The 26,859-nt window shown below is 33.5% G+C and overlaps 3 protein-coding genes across 8 annotated transcripts; 2 read left to right on the forward strand and 1 right to left on the reverse strand.

Annotated features, from left to right (window-relative positions):
* The first annotated feature begins 2,788 nt into the window (after positions 1 to 2,788).
* On the forward strand, positions 2,789 to 5,332 carry LOC123006377 (synaptoporin-like). Of its 2 annotated transcripts, XM_044400809.1 has the most exons (6): positions 2,789 to 2,880; positions 2,936 to 3,004; positions 3,119 to 3,403; positions 3,450 to 3,623; positions 3,672 to 3,795; positions 3,849 to 5,332. In XM_044400809.1, the coding sequence occupies exons 2-5, from the start codon at positions 2,945 to 2,947 to the stop codon at positions 3,777 to 3,779; spliced, it is 627 nt and encodes a 208-aa protein (XP_044256744.1). In that variant the 5' UTR covers positions 2,789 to 2,880; positions 2,936 to 2,944; the 3' UTR covers positions 3,780 to 3,795; positions 3,849 to 5,332. The 2 variants fall into 2 exon arrangements, with proteins under 2 accessions (XP_044256744.1, XP_044256743.1); XM_044400808.1 differs by having other exon boundaries at positions 3,672 to 5,332.
* A 33-nt stretch (positions 5,333 to 5,365) lies between these two features.
* Positions 5,366 to 25,424, reverse strand: LOC123006806 (KICSTOR complex protein SZT2-like). Of its 5 annotated transcripts, none has more exons than XM_044401597.1 (32): positions 25,332 to 25,424; positions 24,752 to 24,830; positions 24,306 to 24,487; positions 24,015 to 24,254; positions 23,738 to 23,968; positions 23,540 to 23,690; positions 23,269 to 23,489; positions 23,099 to 23,217; positions 22,925 to 23,048; positions 22,476 to 22,870; positions 22,265 to 22,430; positions 18,762 to 19,646; positions 17,461 to 17,648; positions 16,713 to 17,411; positions 16,423 to 16,663; positions 15,946 to 16,378; positions 15,679 to 15,889; positions 15,563 to 15,629; positions 13,471 to 13,906; positions 13,045 to 13,425; positions 12,574 to 12,998; positions 12,259 to 12,528; positions 12,088 to 12,210; positions 9,772 to 10,003; positions 8,821 to 9,725; positions 8,605 to 8,769; positions 8,006 to 8,553; positions 7,783 to 7,957; positions 6,954 to 7,173; positions 6,611 to 6,905; positions 5,879 to 6,566; positions 5,366 to 5,829 (listed from the first exon to the last, which is right to left on the reverse strand). In XM_044401597.1, exons 2-32 carry the CDS (start codon positions 24,807 to 24,809, stop codon positions 5,701 to 5,703), a joined length of 9,603 nt encoding a protein of 3,200 aa, XP_044257532.1. In that variant the 5' UTR covers positions 24,810 to 24,830; positions 25,332 to 25,424; the 3' UTR covers positions 5,366 to 5,700. The 5 variants fall into 5 exon arrangements, with proteins under 5 accessions (XP_044257532.1, XP_044257531.1, XP_044257528.1 ...); XM_044401596.1 differs by having other exon boundaries at positions 22,265 to 22,427; positions 23,537 to 23,690; XM_044401593.1 differs by having other exon boundaries at positions 23,537 to 23,690.
* On the forward strand, positions 25,124 to 26,853 carry LOC123006809 (cell division cycle protein 123 homolog). Its single transcript, XM_044401601.1, has 8 exons — positions 25,124 to 25,250; positions 25,593 to 25,748; positions 25,797 to 25,940; positions 25,986 to 26,078; positions 26,125 to 26,326; positions 26,370 to 26,492; positions 26,542 to 26,663; positions 26,710 to 26,853. The coding sequence occupies exons 2-8, from the start codon at positions 25,731 to 25,733 to the stop codon at positions 26,812 to 26,814; spliced, it is 807 nt and encodes a 268-aa protein (XP_044257536.1). The 5' UTR covers positions 25,124 to 25,250; positions 25,593 to 25,730; the 3' UTR covers positions 26,815 to 26,853.
* Positions 26,854 to 26,859: the final 6 nt, after the last annotated feature.

Consider the following 26,859-nt stretch of genomic DNA (forward strand, 5'->3'; position numbering starts at 1 on the left):
TGACAGTGCCTTTTTACCCATTGGAAAATATTCAGAAAAAAAACTCGACTACGCCACTGGCTAGTTATGTCAAAGCGCGGAAATTTGAAAAACTGAATCAAATCTTTACTTATTTTTTTAATCAAACAACTGAATTAACAAAAAAAGTGTAAATTTGTTTAAAACAATCAAGTAAAGTCTTTTTGTTGAGTCTTAACTCCAAAAAAATTAATTTTATTAAAAGCAAAATCTGGCTAGAGTTTTTGTGGTCTAGGTTGGTAGCAAATATTCAAGCCGTTGGGTAAGAAAAACAAAGCACTGGATTTTTAATGTCTTCCCTGTTGTATTAAAAGTTGCCTACCGCAAACAATTTTTTTTAAATATGCACATATTTTCTCGTTTTTTATTAATAATTACAATTCTAATATGCTTAACAGTATTATTGTTTTGACGACATTGCACATCGTGTGACAAAATATCTTTTTTTATAAACTCTTGATTGCTTATTTGTACAAAGCATTATTTTACAGCGTTTTGCTCTTAATGTGATTGTTTTAGATTTTTTTATTTGTTTAATGACGTTTTTTGTGAAAGTTTAGTTCAAAATTTAATTTCAAACCTTTATTAAAAAAACAACGCTACATTTACATTTTTTAGAGTCAAATATGGCACAAATTTAAATTTTCTATATAAAGAAAAAGAATTCTGTGTTACACTGGATTCCAGTGACAAATTTAGTGCCAAAAACGCAAGGATGGTAAACTGATAGTTTTATCATCCTTGCCAAAAACGCCCCTTTTTTAGTACTATTGTGGTGCACAGATGTATTGTTGATTGCATAATGTAATGCGCACAGAAAAAAAGCTCAAAAAAAAGCCCATGTCGAATAAAACTCACACGGAAAAAAGCTCACAAGGAAAGAAACGCACAGTGAAAAAATCCCACATGGAAAGAAACCCACACCGAAAAAAGCCCACACGGATAAAAACTCACATCAGAAATAGCTCACACCGAAAAATACTCACTTAGGTACCAAAAAACTCACATACAAGAAAACCCTCAGAGAAAGAAGCGGTGGTTGATGTAAATGGGTATTACGTTTTCTCTCTAGTTTCTATTCGTTAGTAAACTCTTTTTTTGTGCTCCTCTACTTTAAAGATAACATTTCCTTTTAGTTTATGGGGTTTTTCGGCATCTTTTTCAAATTCAAAACTCGCCTTGCTGCGAGAAGTTTCAATAGCGTAGTGATAATTTTCTTAAATAAAAAAATTAACAAATAAAATTGAATTGACATTGCACAAAAAATTTTTGCACCATATCAAAAATTTTCTAAATCTTTAACAGATCGGGGTGGCAAGCAATAATAAATAATAAAAAAATACAGAAGTTAAGTCTGTCAACGACTTTAAATCGATTTTTATTTTTGGTAGATATATTCTATAGTTTCTGTAATCAAATTTTTTAGAAAAAGTAGATAGTGTGCTATTTAACATTATAAAACTGGGGACGGCGGCTTGGGGGCACACAAAATTTTATACAATACTTATTGTCAGTTTGACCAACGATAAATAAATCGTCAGACATAGTTATCCGAACAATATTTTATCTTTATTTATTAAATAAATATTTAATATTTTTTATAAATATATTTTTAAAAAATTGTTCACTAGTTTCACCAAACTTTCTTTAGTTATTATCAAGTTAGTTACCTGAATACGATGTTTATAATAATGACAGTACAAAAAATTTTAAATTTGAGAGTTGTGCGTTAACAGGGGGCGTTAATTTTTACTTGTTTTTCTTTTGTAAATTGCAAAACTGCAGCACTCATTTGATGGAGATTTTAAAAAAAAAAACATTTTTTTAAATTGAGTTCTATTATTTTACTTTTTGTTTCTAATTTTTCTTAAGGACTTTCAACATGTACTACTTTCTTTACACTTTTTAGTGAACACACATTAACCACTTTTGAATTTTTTTACTGTTATTTATTGATTTTTTTATACTATTTTAAAAATTATATTGTTTTTGAATGTTCTAAATATTAAATACATTTAATTCAACACGAATAGATAAGAAGAAATCGTTTCGTGTAATTGTTCTCAACTATACCAACAAATGTACAGAAAATTTGAAAAAAAGCTTTTTATGTTTTTTTATTTATTTAAAGACGATTAATTTAATCATTTTTTTGTTTATGTACCTATTGAAAATATGGCTTAAGTCCTACAGACTCAAAAAAGTGCATAAATCGTTAAGACGTGTTTGAGAAAAATTGAATTTCTTGAATTTTGTAAAAATCATCGATTTATGTTAAGTCGCAAAAACGCTTGAATTATAGTCTTCCAGACGTAATGCAACAGGTTAAAATGCTCTACGAATAATCGTTTCTGAGATATTGAATAATATATGATTACTATGTTACAATGTAAAGCTACGTTTTGCTGAAACAAAGTTAAAAAAATTGTAGTTTTTTGAAGCCCTTCAAAATTCAAAACCTAAGAATTTTTCAGTTTGCGAAATATCAAGTGAATAAAAAGTATGGAACCAAGCGTTTTTTTCGTAAACTGAGCACTTTATGAAAAAAAAAATTAGTGTAGCGTACAATTAAAATGTGACCATTTATCAAGAATAACATTTTTCGATTTTTTTTTAGTTTTCGAGTTTTTTTATGATCTAAAAATGACCTCTAATTAAATAAAATTGTTTTTTAGCCATTACTTATTTTTTAATAAATTGCTAAAAATTTTCTAAAAATTTTAGGAATTTATCGCTGGCTGGGGTTTTTGTGGTGTAGGTTGGTAGCAAATAATCAACAAGCGGTTGTATGTCATTGCAGTTGCATAAATATTGACAGGGAGCGGCATCCACTGATTTATTTATAAAAAAATTGTGATTTTTGTAAGTAAATTACAATTGGGATTAATTTAGTGTAATTAATTGGGTGCAATTTAAGTGTTAAACCATGGATATCAATTTGTCGGCCTTTCGTGAACCTAGGGGGGTGATGCGAGTTATACATTTTGTAAGTATCAATAACTGACTCATATTGTTGTTTTCATATTGTATAATAGGCGCAATTCTGTATGTTTGTTAAGTTTTAGTGAGTTACGAGAAATCAATAGTGATTTTTTTTCAGATATTCTCGATCTGCGCTTTCGCTACTATAACAGGATACACAGGTTATACACAAATCACCTGCAAAGATGACTCAGTGAAGAAAGAATTCGAGTACCCCTTTGATGTGTATTACCCGAGTATAAATGTCTCCAACTGTGTGACATCTCTGACGTTTGGGTATTCTTCAGACGCTAGATACTTCGTGGCAACTGGGGTATTGGCGATGTTATACTCACTGGCAATATCAATCGTGTATATAAAATTCGATGAAATGTACAAAAGCAATAACCAACTTCCTATGATTGTAAGTGGTGGTCAAAATCAAGTCAGGTTACTAGTTTCCTTTCCAGGACTTTGTTATAACTGTTATTTTCGGCGTTTTGTGGATATCAAGCAGCGCAGCTTGGGCCACCGGTCTCTCAGGTCTCAAAAGTATGGCTGAACCAACTCTAGTAAGTTCCACTTGCTTGGCAGCGAATTGCAAAGCTTCGACAAGCAATTTCTCAACTTTGAACATATCTGTGGTAAGTGGCCCCCAGTGGGAGAGAGCAGAGCTCAATTCGTTGTTTTAGATTTTCGGATTTTTGAATTTCTTTCTCTGGGCCGCAGACTTGTGGTTTTTGTATAAAGAAACATCCTGGTTTCCAGGGAATCAGCCTCAGACAACAAGCGGGGTTTAAGGCGAATCTTGAACTGGTTTTTTTTCAACTAGTCACTTATTTATGCACAATTGTTTAATTGAGTTTTAGGAGGTTAGATAGGGATGTTAGCACAAGGAGTTTGTCTAAACCATGCTTTTCAAGTGTGGGTGCATATTCCCCAATTGGATTTTTTCCCTCCATTATTTGATATTACTTAAGTTTATTTCCATCCATTTTTTTTAGACTGATTGGTGTAGTTTTCTCGAATTTTCGTTACTTGTAGTGGGAAAGTAGTTCAAAACGCCATAAATGTTAACTCCCTTAGCCATGTCAAGTACAATGTGGTAGGGATTAGTTTGTTTCCAATAACTTAGTATTCAAAACATGATATAATTATTACAGTTTTATTAACCGTTTTAAATGTTTAATATGTTAATAAGTCATGTGCACAATGTGCATAACATTTTAACTACCATATAGGCCTGTTTTTTTAGGTACAAAACCAATAAATTTTAGAATTATTAAAATGAGTCTTAAATGAATTCTTGATAAAAAATACCTGCTATAATAAAAATCATTTAACACCCGAAACATGCCATTCAGAACGAAAACAAGTTTGATAAAGAATGATTTTAGGCCCAAAATCAATAGTTAAATAACAACATAAAAAATATACATAACTAACAAGAAAAATTGAGAAAATTCAGTTTGGAACACCGCTTTAATCTCTTCATATTGTTTTTTAAATCGTTAATACGTTTTTCTTTTAAGGTTATTATAATGAAGCATTTGTTCCTCTATTGTCTTTGCCTAAGGTCTCTAAATTTCACAAATATTTTTTGTCAGTCCCTCTTTTGTTTTTTACTAAACTACTAATATTGGAATGAAATAGGCAAATAAACAGACCAATGTTTGGGGCTCATTGCTACTTCTACGTCTCAAGACTTGACAAGTTTGCTAACAGTTTAAACTTGAGGAAATTAAAAAAATTAAATAAAAATACAGTTATTTGTCAATATGAATACTACCTTGTGTCCTACCCTACGTTACGCCTATGGTGTGTGTATTACATTACAGATTTGTTGTCAATCTTAAAAATCGGTCAGTTTTTTTAAAATTTAACCATTTTATCTTTAAAGTTTAAGATTTTACACTTTTCTTCTTTTTTTGTCAAAATTTTGTATAAATATAGCATTAAAATTCTTAAATTAGGGCCGATATGGTAGTAGGTTTTTAATTATTTTTTTCTTAATCACTTGCAACATACAGTTCATATCCACTGCCATATCTATGTATTACTAGATATTAATAAGGCCCTTTCAGAACACTTGCTTTTTAAGGTTTAAAATTAACATTTTCAAAGATTTTGCCCTCATTTCAAAAAACGGTAAAATCGTTAAAATTTTACTTTTTAATTCCTTGGAATATTTTGCCTTTAAAAACGGCAGAATCCTTAAACAGTGTTGTGTGCTGAAGCGGCCTTACTATAATATAGTTGTGTTTTTAAAAAAACAGATCAGAGGTGTACATAATTGAGTTGAATTACGTCATATTTTTGTTTGATAAGTTCGTAAATATATTTTTTTACCTTAGAGAGGAGTTTTATTTGAAGTGAAACACCCAACTTATGAATATAGTTTATTTTTTACCAAATATTACAAACATGGCACATGTGTATGAATACATTTTGTTTAAAATTGACAGTATACGTGAATGCGAAAGAAAACTTATGAATGGCAAGACTTAAAAGAGACACCAATTCGTTAAAAATTCAGGCACTGCTTAAATGAACTTGTACAATTATTATCACAGTATACTGAGCGTTAAAACTAATTTACAATAACAGTAGAAAATTAAACAATGAAAACATTAACAAAAACTTAGCATTCCAACATATAAAAAATAATTTCATTAAGATATCACAAATAAAAGTATGGAAATTGTACAAAATACCCGTCGACTATATCATTCCATACCACAAATAGAAGCATATGCAATTAACAAAACCGTCGAGTAGATTTTTCCTGTAGGCCAAGGACAGTTCGGCATCCTCCTGTTTGTGTGGCTCGCGATAAACAGCATACAAATCCTGAAAACACCCTACATTCTTTCCCATCCTCAAACCGCCTCAAACTTACCCCTCTTGAAGTCTGCAAGTCGATGGAAAGCAACATAAACGCCCCGAAATACCTAGGATGCAAAATCACATAATGTTGGATATTGCCATCAATCGACGCAAAAGTCCTATTCTGCTCATTATACTTGGCCAAAAGCAGTTTCGCCAAGCCTTGATACCAACTCAAAGGCTGGTTTAACAAAGGCCCCAAATTGGGGTGAACGTCACATAAGTGTTCCAACTTGGCCAAACTTTTCAACTCCATGAATTCATCATAAGTTAAAGAATTGGAGTCTTGGGGGGACACTAGTTTGTTCCAGAGGAGGTGGGTCCGACAGTGGACCATGCCTTTCGCTACCATATCCTTAATGTGTTTTTGGGTGGTATTAGCCTTGTCAAGAATCATCTGTTGCATGAGTTGCTCATGGGAGGAGTAGTAACCGAGATAGTTGACTGATTCGGGGGATATTTCAACTTGGGGGGTACTGGGGTGGGGTATGGGTTGATCATCGGACTGTTCACTCCCAGAATTAAAAATAATATGTTCATCGGAACTCGACAAGTCGTAATTATTGTCATCTTCGTGTTTCGACGTACTTGTTTCTAAATCACTTGACATTTTCTCAAGAGCGGAGAGACTTCGAGCTGTTGAGGAGACAGTCCGGAATTTACCGAGCTTTGGCTCAACTTCGGATTTTGGATAAATTTCCCTAAAAAAAATCCCTGTTCACTGGTTTTTCCAAGTGTTTTTTACCGTTTAGACGTCAAAATGAGGTAGTATTTGAGGTGGAGGATGTTATCAGTGGGGCTATAAGGGGCACATAAGTTATAAACAACCAAAGTTATTTCAAACTCATCGGTATGTTCCCGATCATGGGAATCTTTATAAGACACTTGCGGATTACTAGTCACTTGGACTAAAATATATTCACTTTCGCCATCCCCTTTATCCATATCTAACACTTTAAAATTGTATTGATTAACGTTTGTTAGGAGGTAATCGTAAAGTTGTTTGCCTTCAGTCACTAAATTTGTTATTGTAATAGTGTCTAAAAAATAATTATTAATAATTAATGCATTTCTGAAGCGAAACTCACCAGCGTGTATTAAATTACGAGCAAAATTCGGTGCTTTCGTGTAATATTTCATGAAATCATCGAAAAATTTCGTAACGTTGTATCTATCGCAGACTTTATTAACACCTGAATTGTTTGATATGTAATTATAGATGCATCGAAGATGATAATCGTAAGTGAAGGAATGTAAATGCATCAATATTTTAACCCGGTCACATTCATCCAAAAAACATAACGTAAACTAGAAAAAAATCATGACAAGGGGTAATGCCATTACCACCGAGGTTTGTATGTCATTTTATTCACAATCATTTTTTTAGTCAAAAATTTGAATAAAATAAAATTTTAACAAAGTTAAGGTCCAAACATAGTAGGCCTTCCAAATTTTGACATTTCATAAATGTCAAAAAAAACGTGTGAATATGATATTAAAATTGTTGAAATTGAGTAGTGTACCCCTAGAAATAAGAAAAACTGCTACAGAAGCAATTGAATACTAATTTAGCGAAATATTATGCGTAACTTGACAATTTGAAAGAAAAAATTCCCGATATTTTTGGTCCAAACGTAGTAGGCGTTTAATTTTTGACATTTCAGAAATGTCAAAAAAAATTAAAAGTGTGAAACTGTATTAAAATTGTTGAAGTAGTGTGCTTCCCCAGAAGTAAAAAAAAAACGACTACAGAAGCAATTGGATACTAATTTAGCAAAATATTATGCATAACTTGACAATTTGAAAGAAAAAATTCCCGATATTTTTGTAATCGTAACGTTGGCCAACCTTTAAAAGGTGAGTAATACATTAGTGATTGTGAATAAAAACAATTTATTTAAAAAATTGCAAAATTACCCGATTTATTGAAGCTCGTGATGTTATCGTCTGTAATCTATTACACTCAATTGCGTGTAATCTCGTTGTAAAAAACGGCTCATTAAACTCAACCGTGAAAATCAAAATTCCGCCCATTATAGTTTTCTGTATGTAAAAAACAAAATTGTAGGAGGAATTATCCCTTGCCCAAATTCTGAAACCACTTTAGTGTATAAAACCATCATTATTACCCCCAACTTACCCTTGTTTCTTATCAGAATTATCAATCTGTAAAGGCATGAAACCTAAAGTTTGTAAATATCGGCGATACTCGCAAAAAAATCCGTAACATAACTCCGTATGCCACGAGTCTCTCTCCAAGGCATTTTTCAATGTCCTGTGAGTCGGTGAGCATAGAGAATGGTCTCTTGTCGCGGCTGATTTAACTCTCCATTCCGGGAGAAACAACAATGGGGTGTGACAATAATGAATAATTCGTGAATTTTGCATGAGGAGAAAAATTTGGGGGACTGTGGTCGTACTTGTCCTTGATTGGTACATCGAATGCAGTTTTTTCATCTCATCGCGTGATTTCTTTTCAGCGTTTTTCATTTCTTGCATTTCCATTGAGAAAACACCGACTGGGTCATTAGCTTTATATTTTAAAGTGTGAAACGAATCCCTGAAAGCATCCAAAACGTGTGATAAATTTGGAGTGTTGGTCAGATTTTTGCGGTTGTCGTCACGTGGAAACTCAACCATTGAAGCGGTTAAACCAATCATACACGTGTAAGGGTTGTTGGAGGTTGACTGTAAACAACCAATCAGGATTCGGGGACACCATGGGTTCATTTCACTTACAAAACCCTTTTGTACCAATGCCTGATTATGGAAGAGTCCCAGTTTTTGCCCTGAGACTGAGTTCAAAAAACATGAACGCATACTCAACCACTGACCCAATTTCGAGCAGTTTGAAATTAATTTTTCGATGTTGTCTCGCGCCCAATTGTATGTATAGATCAAAATCTGCAATAGTTTAATCAAAAAAAATGGCTTAATTATAATACAATAAATTACGGAATCACACTGGACCAAAATCCATAGAATTTTCTGTCTCGGTACGAATTTATTATTGATGACTGCTGGTACAAATTTTTGTGTGTGTTTGAGGGCATGGGGCCCCATAAAATCAGGGTAATCTAATGTCCCCCTAAACGCGGTTGAAGCTTTCCAATTGTCAAAATTCCGCGAGATGATTACACACTTATCAACGAATTTTTTCGGATCGTGGGGTACAAAAATCTCATCGTTGCCTTCACACAAAGGGTGTGAAGGTATCACCCGAAACGCTTTCGGAATGTCTTGTACGAAATTAAGCAATTCTTTAATCGTAGTCCCCGGAAGGTGCGAATTCGTGAGATTGATTTTTTGTTTTCGCACCGATGGTGCCATTAAACCCGACCCAAACTCCAACCACTCTGGTAGAAACCTCGAGTAGTTTTTACTCAAAACCCCCTCATCGCCAGTTTCGTACGCGTTGAGTTTAGTTAGCGGTTTAACCGACGGCATTTTCGCAAGATAAATTTCCTTATCGCGTTCATAATCATCGAAAGTTATAGAACGAGTGGCTTTACTCGTCGGGGGGTTCACCCGTCGGACGCGTTTCCGGTGCGAAAATAAAGTCTCCAATTTGCGACGACCGACGACTTTTATGTTTTCCCGATTACCGACTTCGAGTAAACAATTAAATTCGATTTCTTTGCTTAGATTTAGATTGCTTGAATTGATATTGATTGGGGATAAGTGAGGGGTTATTTTCGTTTCGGAGTCTTCGCAAAGGGGCGCTGTAAGGATTAAATACTCCATTACAAGGTCCCACGTTGCTTGACTAATTGCTTCACGTAGTTTTATTGCCAAGTTATCGATATTTACACGGCCTTGCTTCCAAAGTCGGAATTCCAAATGTACTGCCGGCAACTCATCTAAAAATTCATTTTTGATCTGAAGAGAAAAAAAAACTATTTCTACCATTATCGGCGATTATTCTCGATGAAACCATGTTTTGGAATGATTTATTCTCAAAAATTTCCTCAAATGCGTCTGGGGTTATTTCGGACGGTTTTATCTCAGAATTGTAGACCACACCTAATGCAATACAAGCTATACCTCGGTTGCCACACGAAGGGTTTTGACTCTGGTTGTATATAAATATACTGTCATCGCTATTACGACCCATAGCTTGGTCAGATTCCGAATAATCCTAATAAAAAATGCACCCAATTTTTATATTAGAGTCGGGTGAAAGCTAGAAGTATCAGAAATCGCGCCCCAGAGAAAAAAATCAAGTAACATAAGATACCAGAAACATGAAAAAAAATGTTTAAATTCTGTCAAAAAATTTGACATTTGACATTTTTTATGTCTATTTTTAATGATACTGATGATCTTGTATGTTTTTTTATAATTATTTAGTAAAGGTAAAAAATGTTCTAATAAAAGCCACAAATAACACCAAAAGTTGGAAAATTATTTTTCCAACAAAAATAAATAGAGAATTTAAACTCTCATAACTTCGAAATTTTTATACACAGAATTTTGTTAACATTTTTTTCTATGTTCTTGGTATCTTACCTTACATGGCATTTTACTCTGGGACGCGAGTTCTGGCGCACCCTGTACACGCGGACGAATCCCCTTTATTACAAAGGGGAGTTTATAATTCGCTTTATTATCGAATTAAGACAGGACGCCACTGGTGTGCGTCTTCTCTTAATTTTATGTGTACAGTCAACCGATCTGAAAATGTCGTGTCTATTAAACGAACCCCTGGACTTGCTGTCTTCCCTCTGAATAAATCATCATCGCATCGTAAATTTGAGGATTTAGGAACATTCGCAACGAAATGTGAAGTTTCGTATTCAAAAAAAAAAAAATTATTATAATCGATTGTAATCGCAAATTGTTTTGAAGAAAAAGAATTTGTATATTTAAATGCCGTGGAAATGTTATTGAATAATCCTCATTATGTATTTTTTTAATAGTACTCTTTCTCTTATGGTTAATCATGGTTTCATTTTTTTTCTGTATTTTGTGTCTGGCCTGTAGACTCTGACTCACTTTGTTCTAATATTCAAAATGACAACAAACTTGATAAATCAATTTTTAATTAATACTTTTTTATTAATGTATACAATGTACAGGGTGCGCCAGAATTCGCGCCCCAGAGAAGAATGTCATATAAGATAAGATACCAGGAACATGGAAAAAATGTTAAAAAAATTTTATCTATTAAAATTTCGAAGTTATGAGGGTTTAAAGTTTACACTTTGACTCTATTTATTTCTGTTGGAAAAATAATTTTCCAAGTTTTTTACTATAGGCTATTAAAAGAGGAAACATGGAAGCTGTATCCTAAATTGTAACTCTGTTCAATGTCATTTGTGGCTTTTATTGTCAAAATTTTTGTCCCTTTACTAAATAATTATAAAAAAAAACATATACAAGATCATCAGTATCATTAAATAGATATAAAAAATGTCAAATGTCAAAAAATAAATGTCAAAATTTTTTGACAGATAGAATTTTTTAAACATTTTTTTCATGTTCCTGGTATCTTACCTTACTTGAAAATTTTCTCTGGGGCGCGAGTTCTGGCGCACCCTGTATAATTTCGGTGGGTACCTACACTGAAAATGAAACAAGATTAGTAGCCCCATAACGTGTCAAAGTAACCCCATTTTAGGGTCAGTTCGTATATAAAAGTATGTAAAAATGTTCTTGTCTAAAAAAAACTAAAAATTTATCTCTGATGAGAAGTTTTGCCAACAGTACATATTTTTCATCTAAGCAGCATTTCTTAATCACTTGCGTTGAGTAGGATATAAAAAAATTTTTGCTTTGTTATACAGCTGGCAAATCTGCATTCTGCATTAATTAAAATTGTTTTGAGATGCGAGTTTTTTTTTTTAAACATTTTTTTCATGTTCCTGGTATCTTATCTTACTTGAAATTTTTCTCTGGGGCGCGAGTTCTGGCGCATCCTGTATTACCATAAACTATTAAGTGACTTTTTTCTAAAACAGCATTTTTTTATGAGCGAATTAACTTTTTTTTATTTGTTTAGTCAAATAGAACAGTGACTTTTTGTTGTTTTTTTTTTGAATATTACAATTGTTTTTTTTTTTTAATAAAATATTAGAATTTTTGTGAAACAAAACTTTAAATTTCGTTGAAGAATTTTCAACTTTACGATGCAACGATAACTTATTGAGAGTACAGCAAGCCCCTCGTTTTACAGACACGACATTTTCAGATCGGTTGACTGTACTTCTAGTTTTTACTTACTTTGAAGTGATAGTGGGACCTGTTGTCGGTGTATTTGGGCATATTTAAAAATTGCAACAGGTTTTGTTTCAGATAGTGTATGAAAGAGTCCATCCACTGTAACACAAAGTCTTGCATACTTAACTAAAATGATGATTAATTAAACTCGGGTTAATCACGGCCGTTTTTTACTTTTATCACAACTTCGGGTAACCTGAACGGTTTCTGAATAAACTGCACGTCTTCGGGTGTGAGAGGACACATGGAATTTCGTGCTAACATAACCGATAAAAATTCCAAAACCGCATCATCTAACCGATTTTGCAAGACTTGAACTAGCTCACACTGTACGTCATTCCCGGCCTCGGTAATCCCATGTACTTTCAAGATTAGAGTATCTTCATTGGGACCATCTTTACTCTCTTTCTCGCCAAAAGAGCGAACTCTTGGTCTTATATCATCCTGAAATTTCTTTTAATTTTGAGTGACACAAAACTGGTTAAATACCGATAAAACCGACGTAAGACTTTGCTCGTACTGTAATTGGCTTTTGGTTTGTCCTAAAGGTAAGGATGCGATTGAGGGACTCCTTGAAACAATCGCATTTTCATACTCTAACGGTCTGAGAGGTGCGTTTTTCGCACTGGAATTTTGCACATTCTCATGGAGTCGCAAATAAAAAACATTATTTCGGTTATCACGATAGACAAACATGTTGGTGCGATTCGACACTGAAAATTTCTCAAGGATGTTCTTCAAAGCGAGGATACCACGTGACAGACCGGATTTCCCAGGCCCGGTTTTGAGGCGAGGGTGAAGAACAAAGTGTGTTTGCCACACCACCGGACACTTAAAATACCCCGGTTTGAAATTTAACGAGGCTTCAGAAAGGGTCACTGACGAGGTCATGATCTCAGACTCGTCACTAGTCTCTACAACACAATTATTACAAATCGTAAAAAAATCAGTGATGAGTACCATCCATGCTTCTTAGTCGGTGATAAGACGAATTACGCGAAATCGGAGACGAGCAAATGCTCCCGGGCCAGTCTTTGGGGTTGTCGTCAGGTTCAAGCAACGGATCGCAAATTCGTGTCTCGTACAAAGACTGCAAAAGCAACGATTGGTTGACTTTTTTGCACAACTCGCGAATTTCATCACTGAGCATTCGTTGGACTTCTAAATAACTCAAAACTTGACTTGCAGATAATTCGAGAAATCTACAATGAAAATAAATCGTGACTGTCTCTTGTTCCACTTTTGTGACAAGCCAAAAGTTGGGTAAATTGGCACGTTTCATGTTCAAGTAGTGGAGCCACTCGTAATCCTCATCGTCATTGCTCACATCTTCGTCGTACCCTAATTAAATAACTGAATTAATTGAGTCACTAAGGGGTTTTTTACCTGTCCCATCAGTCCCTAAGACACTACCACTAACACTGGACATGTCACTGGGTTGGGATGCAATCTCGTCGAAATCTTTTGAATAAATCACATCACCTACGTCTATTATAGTCTCAGTGTACTTGATTCGGTTTATGTCAAACCCATCGCCGTTTTGTTTCACTGGTTCGAAATTAGTATCCTTGGCTAAGTAGTACAGTTCGCCTTCTTGTACCAATTTATAATTCGGGATTTTCATCTTTGCAAACTCTTCAACGAATTTACTGTGGCTTTGGTTTGAGCCAAAGACAAAATTTAAACTTATGACATCCATAATGCACGAAGACCGGGATTTACTCTCCGCGACATGTCTCATCACATATTCCAAAGTCCCCAAAGACACGGAATCAACGTCGAGGAGAGCAGTGGCAATTTCGTCCTTCAAGAGCCACTTAATCTGGAACAAAATAAGCTTTTATTTAAAAAAAATGTACTAAAAAATATTCATAAAAACTGTGGGAGCGCTTATAACACCACAAGTATTGCACAATTACATTGCTTAGTTGACCGCCCCGCTTTAATAAATTTTAAAAACTTAAGCTGTAAGCAAAAATGTTGTTCCCTGATAGAAAAAACAAAATTTTTAGTTTTTAGTACTTTTTTTTATATATTTTTATTTTTCGATTTTGTCTTTATTTATTGTTTTGTGAAACACAAAGAAAATTTTTATTTATTGAATCTGACTTAAATCTATACCTCAGCGAAAACAGTCGAAGTCCAAAATGCTTTTTATTCAAAAATAATTTAAAACAAAAATTTTCAATTAAAAACCAATGTTACAATTTTACGTAACATTTCAGAATGGTTATTTTGTTGTAAGTGGATCTAGTCGATTAACAATTGATTTTGTTTTAATACTTTAGCGCCCTAAACGTTTAAAAAAATTTTAAATATTGCAAAAAAACTAAAATAACTTAAGTTCAAGGTGTAAATTATTGTTCAATGCAATAAAAAAAAATTACCAATATACAACGTGTCAGAACTCGCGCCCCAGAGAAAAATTTTAAATAAGTAAAAACATAAATAAGATAAAATTTCAAGTAAGATACAATACCAAGAACATGGTAAAAATGTTTAAAAAATTCTAACTGTCAAAAAATTTTGACATTTATTTTTCGACATTTGACATTTTTTTATGTCTATTTTACTGATGATCTTAGTACAGCTTTCTTGTGTGCTCTTCTAATAGCCTGTAGCAAAAAAACTTCGAAAATTTTGTTTCCAGCAGAAATAAATGGAGTCAATGTGCAAAATTTAAACTCTCATAACTTCGACATTTTTATAGATAGAATGTTTTTAACATTTTTCTATGTTCCTGGTATCTTACTTTACTTGGTGTTTCTCTCTGGCGCACCCTGTATTTTTAACTGGAAAATCTTCAGAATTTTGAATAAGGAACATTTCTGTAATAGTCCTGATATTCTGGTTATCACATTTTGCTTTACTGATCAGTTTTCATTCATTTCTAATTTGAAAGAGTAATTTTGGCAAATTTAAATGTTTTCTTGGTTTTCTCCTTAAATTGAAATTTAAAATTTTCTGTGAAATTTGTATTAAAATATAATTTTCCTGTCTGTTAATTGATTCCAAAATAATAATTTCTTGAAACACAAGAAATAAACGCTACCAAAGTCAAAAAAGTCTTCTAATTTGTCTTCAATTTGTACGTTATCTGGGGTTTTGTTCATGAGATTTTTTTATTCAAAAAAAATTGTTTTTCAAAAATCTGTAAAAATTTGTTGGCACTGTGCTATTATTATAGATTTGCATTATTTTATTCCGACTCAAAGTACTACATGGCGATTTTATATTTTTTGCTTACACAATATATTTTTTTACTTAACTCTCTTTGGACTTAATACTTTGTCGCTGTAACATTACCCTGGACTTATCTGTTATTTTGTCAATTTATGCCGATTGTAAGATTTTATGCATTGTTTGAAATAGGTGTATTAAATATTCATTTTTAAGTAATATTTATTTTTTGAAAAAAATTTCTTAGTTTGTTGTCGCTCTCAGGTACAGAAATAAAAGCTTATAAAACATCAATTACCTCATCTCGCAGAACCACAATCGAGTTTCTTTGATTTTCGGGAAGACTCATCAAAGGTTCAGGAATTCTGCAAAAAAAGTTAGTTTTCGTCGATGCAATGTCAAATTTGCACTCACTCCCCGACTACACTAGTTTCTGATGTTGAACTCGCGATACTTGGCTGGAAGCCATCTGATGAAAACGAGGTAGTCCGAAGTCCCTGAGCCGAATACTCAGTTATCACATTTTGGACTTCGGTTGGTAAAGTCAGACAGAAAATGTCTAAAGTGACTTGGACTTTCTTCTTATCGATGATACTCCCCGCATCAATATTTTCAGTCAATTCACCTTAAAAACAAATCAAACGAATTAAATTCAACGATAGTGATTTACAATTTACTTACCAAGACAAGTAGGTAGTACCCTTAGTGGGGTGTTTGTCACGTGTCCATTGTACCTCAATGTACACACAATGTGTAAAAACAAGGGACAGATATCACTAGTGATAACATCCCCAATCCCATTCTCGAGTCGCACAATATTAAAACCATCAGAGTACACACTACAATCGCGTTCCGATGGTGGGTTTGATACATCATCATCACTGATGTTATTATTGTTGATTTTGTTATTATCAGCTTTGGTTGAAGTAAAATAACGACAAAAGTAATATTCCGGGTTTGTTGGTATTGGAATAAATGCGACATTAACCATTTTAAAAAACTTCTCTTTGATGAGACAATGAAGCGATTTTAGTTCATTACAAGCCGTAGCTTGACGTAACTGCTGGACTTGGATATTGTCATCACTTGTTTGTTTAATATGCCCACAAATTGTCTAAATTTGAGGATTAAAAAAACACATAAGGAAGTGAAACTTACTAAAATATAATCCGTGATATCAATTTCAGTTATACATTCCTCGCATTGGTCCACAGCCGACTGGACATCAGTACAATGTACATAAATATCACGATGCAAGGCTATGAAAAGCGAATTAGTGAAACATTTAGTGTGGACCAAAACCAGAGTCTTGCAGTGGTGACGCAAACTACTCCTATCCTTATCATCCGGGATTTCGTAATTATCTTCCGATTTATTCTCACACTCGTCGGTTTTCAACCTGAAATAAAATTTCTCACAATTCGTTCCCAGTTTCGTTTTAAACCCACTTCAAATACTCATCCTGGATGAAATCGGTGCTTTTGAAGCGATGATCCTCGTAGATGTCTCTCGGCCCTTTCGTATCCTCAGGATTTTGCACATACGCATTGACAAGTAACGCAAGAGGACAATCGTAAACATAAATTGGTAAAGTAAGTGAATTGGTCACGTTGATGGGAACATCACTGAAGTTGCTACCACGTGACGATGCCCGTTCCATACTCTCTCTACTCTCGCTCAAACTTGGAATGTTTGTTGAATCACTATGTACTAAAGCTTTAAGATCGGATAAGTTCGACGGGATAAAAGTGAGGATGACGTGAGTTATGGAAATTCCTTTAATAAAGCAACGCCATTGCGAAGCTGGAAACTCGTCAAGGTTGCCAACACCGCGATACTCAGATATGGGACAATGATAAGGGTAGAGATTTTTATGTCGTGTGATTATTTGGCGCGTGAATTTGTCCGAGTCCTCGCGAGTTAGGAAAATTTCCTGGTCATGGAGCGAAGTTAAATGTTCTTGGATGTTGTCCAGGAGGAGTTTATTCGACTTGTCGGACTCGTACCCCCTCAAACTCTTATCCTTTCGTTCGATGAACATTGAAAATAGTAACTCGGTTTGGTGGCATAGCGGGAGAATATTAATTGGGTCAAATTTAAACGGAATGTGTTCGATTCGGGGACTTGTAATGGGGTACCAAGTCGACCTAAAACGCACAAATTAAACCAATGAAACTACAAGAGTGGCAATCTAACTCATTAGGCGACTCAATGAGATTACATTTACTATTCTTCCTCAAAATATTTTTAATCGTTGTACTATTTTGGCGACTGAAGGTTATATTTGTGTCAACACTAAACGACCTATTTTTCTCTTGACACATCAGACTTAAATGTTCCATAGTTAGTAGTGAGTTGATACATTGCAAATCGATTTGACTTATCTAAAACCGGTTTTGGTAGTGTTTAACTCCCACAGGTGTGCCAGAACTCGCGCCCCAGAGAAATGTCAAAATTTTTTGACAGATGGAATTTTTTAAACATCCTGGTATCCTATCTTGAATTTTTTCTCTGGGGCGCGTATTCTAATCACTAAGGCTCGGATTATATGCAAAATGCATATTTGTTTTTAAGAGGTATAACAAAATTGTAAGTTTTTTATGCATATCTAACGTTTTTTGATTAAAATAAGCCAATTAATAAATGCATATTTTGGCACCTCCGTGCATATTTTATTCAAATTACAAAATTCCGATAAAAAATTTCAGTTCATGTTAAAAAAAATGGACGGTTTAAGAAAAATGATCCAATTACAAAATATTTTAAAAAGAAAACAACCGGTAATTCGTAAGCCAAAAAATTAATATCCTGCTGAATGTTTCCTTTTAAATTCGTTTTATACAGGGTGAATATAAAGTATCAATCATTTGTTTCCAAAAGATAATAATTAATATAAATTAAAGTAATAAAAAAAAATGATTTAATTTTGAGAACAATTTTTTTTTGTTATTGAGTTATTCGATTTTTGTTGTCAAAATTGCACTTTATATTAAAAAAAAAAACTTTTTAGTGGGTTGTCATTTAAAAAAATAGATATTTTTGTAGAACTCAAAAGCAAATTTCGAAAAAATTTATTTTTGATAGAACACTACATTTTATGAATTTAAAGAATAAACAATTTAATTTCACCTGGAATAAAACGAATAAATACTTCCATTCGGTTAAGTAGATTCTTGCAAATGAATTTTAGCAATTTTATTTTAAAGTGATGTGATCTGAAAAGTACAAATTTCTTAAAAATAATTTATTTATTCTCTTTTGTTCATCGTGTGCAGTTCAAGATGCCGAAAATACAAAGTTTAGTGTACTCGAGGATAAAAATTTATATCAACTTTGATTTTTTATTGTTAAAAATTTTGCATATTGATGCATATTTGGCATATATTGAAGCATATTTCTTAATATCTTGTGCATATTTTTGTGAAAATACGTGCATATATATGCGCATATTTTACAAATTTTTCGTGCATATAATCCGAGCCTTACTAATCACTTACCACATCAGCTAACTCGTAATAGTATTTATTATTCATATAACTAATTCTCGAATTATTGCTTGTTTGTACTCGTCCATGTTGTGGTTCGATCCAAACTTCAGTGACCATCTGAAGCTCAGATTCGTATTCAGTCTCAAACTCTTCTTCTTCGGATCCACTGTAGACCTCCTCCCCCCACCATGCGCGATGTGGGGGGAAAAGTACGTATTGTACCACGCAACTAGCGCTGGGTTCCATCCACAATTCCAACACCATGGTGATAATCCCGGATGAGGAGTGTGCAAAACTGAATCCCTCTTTAATCCTCATTCGTGTTAAAGTTGTCAAAATCCGTGAAATGGCATTATCGAGGAGTCTAGGATTCGAACTGTGTGAAGCACTCCAAATCCACCTCTTGTGGTACAAATAACGCGATAAAGTCGTGAAGAGGGATCCAGTGAGGGGGCCAGGTACCGCCATTGTGGTGTTAGGGGGCTGGGTCCCGTCTGGGAATATCACGGTGGTGAAATCACTAGGAAGACGCTCATACCGGATCAAAATCTTCTCTAAAGGTTTCTGTAATAGAACGCAACAAACGTTTTCTTTTGATTTTCCGGGACTTGGCATGTAGGACAAAGCCGCAAGTTCTTTTTTTAAAGCCTCACAAGTGCTGTGACGGATGTAGCCAGGAGTGTTAGTCACAAATCCGATATTGAGGACAGCACAAGGTAATTTCGAACTTATTCGGACTATACAGAACCAAGATGGGGGCTTGTTGACTTCCGGCGGTTTCGTTTCGTCTTTATACAAATGTTTCAAGTACGTGTGATTGTCAATTAACACGAAAGAGGCCCATTCGGAGAGCTTCCCGTAAAGGGCTGTGGCCGCCTGACGACACTGGACCACCTGTCAACACAACCAAATTATTTCTCCTCAAGAGACCCGAAACCAAAAATTCCGACCAAAACGCAACGTACAATCCCAAAATCCTAATCATTGTCATTATTGCAAAATTACTACATTTAAGGTAATGCAATCAAAAAAAAAATCAATTAGAGTAGGCGACGATTAATATTCTACAGTTGGCAACAATTTTTGCTGGAAATTTTGCACACAAATCTTGTACAGTTTTTTTTTAACTTGCAACAATAAAAAATTTCTGCTCTAAAGCAAACATTATTTCACCCAAAATGAATGAAACGCAAACTTGTCAAAGTTTCAAAAATCAGGACTGCCATCTGAAGGATTTTAATCACCGCCTACTCTAATTTATTTATTTTTTCAAATGCACGCTACTACAGAAAGTAAGTAGAACGTCAATGTCATGAGTTATTCTAGAACAAATAGTTCTTATTAATATTCAACGTAAGACAGGTGTCCAAAATTGATAAATTTGACAGATCTATTACTATTGAAGACATACGTCATAAAATTTTCACAACGCTCTTGATATACGTTCTTTTATAAACACCTACAATAGAAACTCTATAATCCGAACTAATTCGATTTTCGAGTAGCGATTAACTTTTTTCGTTTAATTAAATAAATAACCAATAAAATATGTGTTTTTAATTATAAATATACAGAGTGCTCCAGTTAAAATATTTCGTTTTTTTATGTCTTTTGTGAAAGAGTTTTTATCAAGTTTACCCGTTTTCCAGATATTTAAACTTTTTTTAATTTTTTGTATTTGCACCTTCCTCTTCAAAAAGCGATAACTCTGCCATTTTTGATTATTTTGAAATCGTATTTCGGGATATGAAAGAGAAAGGTTAGGTCTCTCCTTTGGTGTATTCATAATGGACAAAATAAATAACAAACCCAGAAAATTTAGGGTTATTTAGGAAACTCAATTTTTCCAAATAAAAAATCACATTTTTTTTCATTAAATTTAGGAGAATTTAATTCTGCATCGATCTGTATTAATGATCTTCAAGTTATCTTGATTTTTTTATGCATAGTTTGACATGGAAATATTTCTCACTAAATAAACGAGTTTTGTTTTTCATAAATACAAATTAAATTCATTTCAACTTAGATTTTCAATTTTTTTCTTATTTCCATGACAAACTATAAATTTTCCTCAATAGTAAAAAAGTTACTATAACTTGAAAACTATTCAAACATAGCAGAATTAAATTCTCCTCCGTTCAGTGGAGAAAAAAATGGGGCGTTTCATTTAGGTTTTTTTGTGTATGTGATTTTTTTTTCATTGTTTCTACTATTCCTAATAATAAACATTAATTAATCTTTATTAATGCGTACAAAATCTTTATTTGTATGTTTTTAAAACAATGTATGCTAAAAAATTGTATTGTCAATAAATTTAAAAAAAAAATGATACATTAACTAAAAAACTAATGTAGGTTTTGATTTTGAAGCAGATTTTTAAGAGCTTTGTAGTCTAGATAAAACTGATAAATAATTACTTTGAAATTGTGTTTTGTGGATATGAAAGAGAAAGGTTAGTGTATTCATAATGGACAAAATAAAGAACAAACCCCCACAATTTAAGGTTACATTTGGGACACTCAATTTTTCCAAAAAAAAAATCACATTTTTTTTTTCATTAAATTTAGGAGAATTTAATTCTGCATCGATCTGTTTCAATGATTTTCAAGTTATCTTGATTTTTTTATGCATAGTTTGACATGGAAATATTTCTCACTAAATAAACGAGTTTTGTTTTTCATAAATACAAATTAAATTCATTTCAACTTGGATTTTCTATTTTTTTCTTATTTCCATGACAAACTATAAATTATCCTCAATAGTAAAAAAGTTACTATAACTTGAAAACTATTCAAACATAGCAGAATTAAATTCTCCTCCGTTTAGTGGAGAAAAAAAATGGGGCGTTTCATTTAGGTTTTTTTGTGTATGTGATTTTTATTCATTGTTTCTGCGTACAAAATCTTTATTTGTATGTTTTTAAAACGATTATATTGTCAATAAATTTAAAAAAACAAATGGTAAATTAACTAAAAAAATAGTTTTGTTTTCCTGAGGCAGATTTTTAATAGCATTGTAGTCTAGATAAAACTGATAAATAATTACAACACCATATATGCATGGAGCTATTATAGAGGTTCGGATTAAAGAGATTCCACTGTATTATTATAAGTGTTAATACCGTGCGATCGAAAAAAAATTAGAGTAGGCGACGATTAATATTCTAGAGTTGGCAACAATTTTTGCTGGAAATTGTCCACACAAACTGGAAATGAAAATGACTATTTTCGTACAGCATTTTTGTAATGACTTACAATAAAAACTGTCTGCTCTAAAACATTATTTCACACAAAATGAATAAAACGCAAACTTGTCAACATTTGAAGTCAAAAATCAGGATTGCCATCTGAAGGACTTTAATTACAGCCTACTCTATTTTTTTTCGATCGCACGGTATTTTCATGTTTTTTGTTTATTATTTAATCTTCGTATTTTTTCCCAATTAATTGACTTTTTTGGGACCGATTATGAGTAAAAATCGGAATTGTGTGGTTTCTAATGAGGGGAATTACTTGGTATCGCTGCGAGGAGTTGGGCAGATGTAAATGTTTCGGTAGCGGATTGTCGTGTTTCAAAATAAGCGACACTTTGTGCGTATGGAACCACTTCCTCCAATTGCTCTTCTCCATTTGGCAAATCCCTTGCCACGAATTGACGAATTTCGGACACGTGGTACTACTAAAAAAGACTTCGCATTTAATACAAACACGAGTAGGGTGGTACCTTGGCGACAAAAGCAGACTATTAGTGTCGGGACACGGTGAATTTAAGTTAAACACAGGAATTCCACTTCGTACACTTTCGGGTAAAGTGTACCAGACATTTGAATTTTGAAAGTTGGTCAATTGTTGAGCAAAATTTAAATCGGCTGATGATAATTGCGACAAACGCATCCAGAAACGTTCAATTATAGCTTGACGATACAAAGACTTCGAGTCTTTTTTTATGAGACAGGTTATATCATGGAGGAATTCATAAGGTGCTGAAATGAATATTTCCAAATGGGTGTTATTTTTAACTACCGGCCATTGTGACGACAGTTTATAGATTATGTAAATCAGTGATTTCCATTGCAAACCCAACTGGACTTCAATCATGCCATTAATATAATTAATATTCTGGAAAAAATCGCAATAAATATTGAATTTTAATTTGAAAATTGATTTTGTTACTTCAACAGCGAAACCTTCGCGCATTCGACGCGACAATAAAAGTAAAATGGAAGCACTTGTATTTTCATCAGTCTGGCGTTTTGAAAGCAAATTTGGGGTTTTATGACTATAAAAATTATCATTTCTGGAACAAAATAAATAACAAGTGGTACAAATAACAAATGAGTGACCTACGGAGACCTCCATTTTGTCAAATCGTGAGCTTTGCGATAATCACATCTAACAGTACTGTGGAAAGACCACAGTAAAAACAACTCGTGGTAAATGTTCATCGGCATGGACGGCTCATGTTTCTAATAATAAAACAAAATAATTGCAATTAACCCTTTGAGGGGGTGACTTACAATATCGGGGGAAGTCTCCAAACAGGTACCCATAGTACTATGCGAAAAAAATTTAAGCAAGTCAGTGTACGAAATATAGCCGGCACTAGAATGGGGGTGAAACGACGAACCGACTTTAATAAACGAAACAGCAATGCTGTCATAATGTAGCTGAAAAAGAAGAGTCTCCATTATGTTAGAGTCAGGCATCGCGACAACTCCATCAGTTATGACTAGAATATCTGAAAAAACACAATTACGGCCTGAAAATTCAAAACTGAACACCTACGACTTATGCTATTTTCAGGAAGGAGAGACACAGCCAACATTGAATATCGTAGCATGTTTACAAAATTGGCATCAGGTGAGACCATCGGTACTTTAGTGTTTTTTTCATTCTCCGGAAGATCAAATAAACTACCAACAATGCGCTCATTTTGGGTCTAAAATCAAAATTTGAGAACTTGCCCCCCATGTGACTCAACCCCACTTTTTGACGTTCGTTTTGGTCGTGGACCATTGCCGTAACATCGGCGATTTTCCCCTCAAGAACATGAAACTGACTTTGAACAAATGTGACAATTTCGTGAAAATTACTCGACGTTATTTGGACACCTTTGACTAGAACTTGTTGCGCTGGACTCATAAAAAATGGAGTGTTTACCATGACGGTTAAGTAGAGACTTGGCTGGAAAACAAGGGAATTGCCAGGGATCGTAAACTAAAATATTTTAATCAGTCACTGAAATAATTTTGAACAACCAAACCTGTCGAGTTAAACCTTCCACACTAGCCTTAAACGAGTTAAGTATTTCGTCGAAGAGAATCTCGCCTTTTTGGATATCGACAATGCATTGCGAGGGACTCATGTCCAAACAATACACAAATCGGTAACTGTGGGCGAGAAAAATCACCTCCGTTCGACAATTTATCAAAAATCGATTGCATTTTGATACTGACTGTTCGCGTGCTATTGCTGATACGATTTCAATTTCGTTTGAGAAATTCTGAAACGATTTATCTAAATCAAAACAAAAAAATTGCAATCCACGATTTACCCATTTTTGAATCACTGGAATGGTCACAACTGTGTTCAAATGATCCAAAAGCCATTGCAATCTCGAAGCCCTTGAAACGGGAACATCTTTCGGTAACAGCAAATAGACAGCTTTTGCCTCTAGTACCGCCGATTCCGTTTCTTCCGAGTAAAGAAAATCACCAGGGTAAAGGTCTTCATGCTCTGATGACAAGAAGAAATTCATAAAACCGATCAAACAAGTTTTAATAACTGCAAATTAGAACGCATTTGGGTTTTTTGTATGTGGGCACGGCACTGACCGGTAATCAGTCCTCAAAGTATTTTTTATGGCTTAGGTGGCACAGTTTCAGGTAATGACCCTGTTAAAACAAGTTGGACGTGTCTTAAGTAATAAAAAGTCTCAGCGAATAAATAATTACTGTGATAAATTATTGATAAAAGAATCAGTGACCCTTTCTGACTTACCCTTGACTGATAGTTCAACTCCTTCATCAGAATCCAGACTTTGGGAATCAAATTCCATACTTTTTGAAAAATCACATCACTGGAACACAACGATCACTGAAGGACAAACAAACAAACACACGTGTTTATGCAGAATCCACAAGAGAAAAACAATCGAGCGATTATAATATTAACAAGTTTATCTAGTCATTAAAAACATAAACAGATGCAATTAGATATGTGCCAGGAGACGTAGTTACATAAACTGCATTTATTTATTATTAACAACTCCGCGACTCTAATATCAATAAACAAATATTTGCGTAAAAAACACTCAAAAAGATTACATCACGAGACAATCAACATAACCTACAATAATTGTGTTTGTTTTGAAAACCACTTTCAGGTGATTGATCGCATTTTTATTACAACTAAAACTGAAACTTATCGCGGAAATAAAGCACTACAAGTTATTAATAGCAAAACAGCTCAATTTCAACTATGTATTATTATTACACACGTAAGTGACGCCTCATTTGAAAATTAATAATACACAAATAATATTTGACGCGCAATTTAATACATTATTTAAACCACTTACTCAAAATCAAAACAATTAATGTTCCCTTAGTTCAAACAAAACAATTTTTGAAGTTAACAAACATATTGCAGGGTTAGGGTGCGCCACTGACTTTATTGCATTAGCGAAATCCGGACATGGCGAATTCATACCAAGCGACATCTTTTAATTATGTCCTGTTTTTACTATCATTGACTTGTGTATTTAAATTGATAACAATGATCTAAAAATAACTGCAAAAATTGTCTACTGATAAAAAAATGAACTTAATTATTGCTTTAGCGAAATCCGGAGTTGTCGAAACATAACAAGACGATTATGTTCTGTTATTGTTTTTATCCTTGTCTTGTATACTAAAATTGCTGTGACGTAACCGAAAAAAGTTAATTTTTCGAAAAAACGCCGGAAAAGTGAGGTTATATGAACTTCGCGATGTTGGTTTGTGCTCAATTCAAATAAAAATATTTTTTTACCACTTCCTTTTAGGAATCTCAAGATTTGAAACTTTTTTCCATTGATTTCTGGTATGAGAAATTCAAAAATGTAGCGCTTAAAGCAATTTTAATCGAAATCCCGCCGGTTTTGTTACAAAAACTTCAATCAGATGAGTCTGATGTAAACATTGAAGAGGTAATTTTGAATTGTTTTGGTTTTATTTCTAGTACAATTTTTTAGATCTGTTCACACGAGTTTGTGGATGAGGTAAAAAATGCCATTAACGCATTAGATAGGAATGTTTTTGTTAAAAATAACTGGCATGCGCCTATGGTAAGTTTTCTAGTTGTCGAATAAATTGCCCAGAAGGGAGTTTCAGGATGCGAAAATGTTCAGTTTTGGGAATCAATTAAAAGTGACGAATTTGGATGACTTGTCATTATTCCTCTCCGCCTCAAATATCATTTCTGAGGATTTTTCAACGCAAAGTAATATTCCTTTTTATATAGCTTTAAAGCCATGGAAAAGTATTCACCCCGCGAGTGAATTCCGTTGCATTGTCATCAACAAAGTCTTAAGAGGTGCAAAAATTCATCATTTTCGTGTAATTACGATTTTTTTAAGGTATAACACCGAGGGATTGGCCAACTTATTACGCTCATTTCAAAGATGAGGGGCCTCTAATTATTGAGACTCTCACTAATTTTTATAAGGAAAATATTGCTGATGTGTTCCCGAAAAGACACTGTAACTTTGACCACCACACAATAAATCAAATGATTTTTTTTTATTGTAGACACTTTTGATGTCATAATATCATTTCCGGACCAACCATGTATTATCGATTTTGGACCATTAAATAACAAAACTAATTTGTATGCATTTTCGTGGAAAGAAATTTCACCTCTTTTTGATAAGGTAACACTTACATAACCCAAAACGGAAATTCTCACTTACCTTTTAGGAAGTACCAGACGAAGTGGCCCCAATTTTCAGATATTTGGACTCTGATATCGGGATTATGACCCGAACAGATGCAATTTATAAATTCGCAAATGCATTTACTTAATTTTGTATTTTTTTAATTGAAATAAATTTTTCTCTTGAACGATGT

Source organism: Tribolium madens, unplaced genomic scaffold, assembly GCF_015345945.1.
Source record: "Tribolium madens isolate multiple individuals breed KSU strain unplaced genomic scaffold, Tmad_KSU_1.1 Scaffold_2;HRSCAF=44;Tcas5.2_LGX, whole genome shotgun sequence".
NCBI classification, from domain to species: domain Eukaryota; kingdom Metazoa; phylum Arthropoda; class Insecta; order Coleoptera; family Tenebrionidae; genus Tribolium; species Tribolium madens.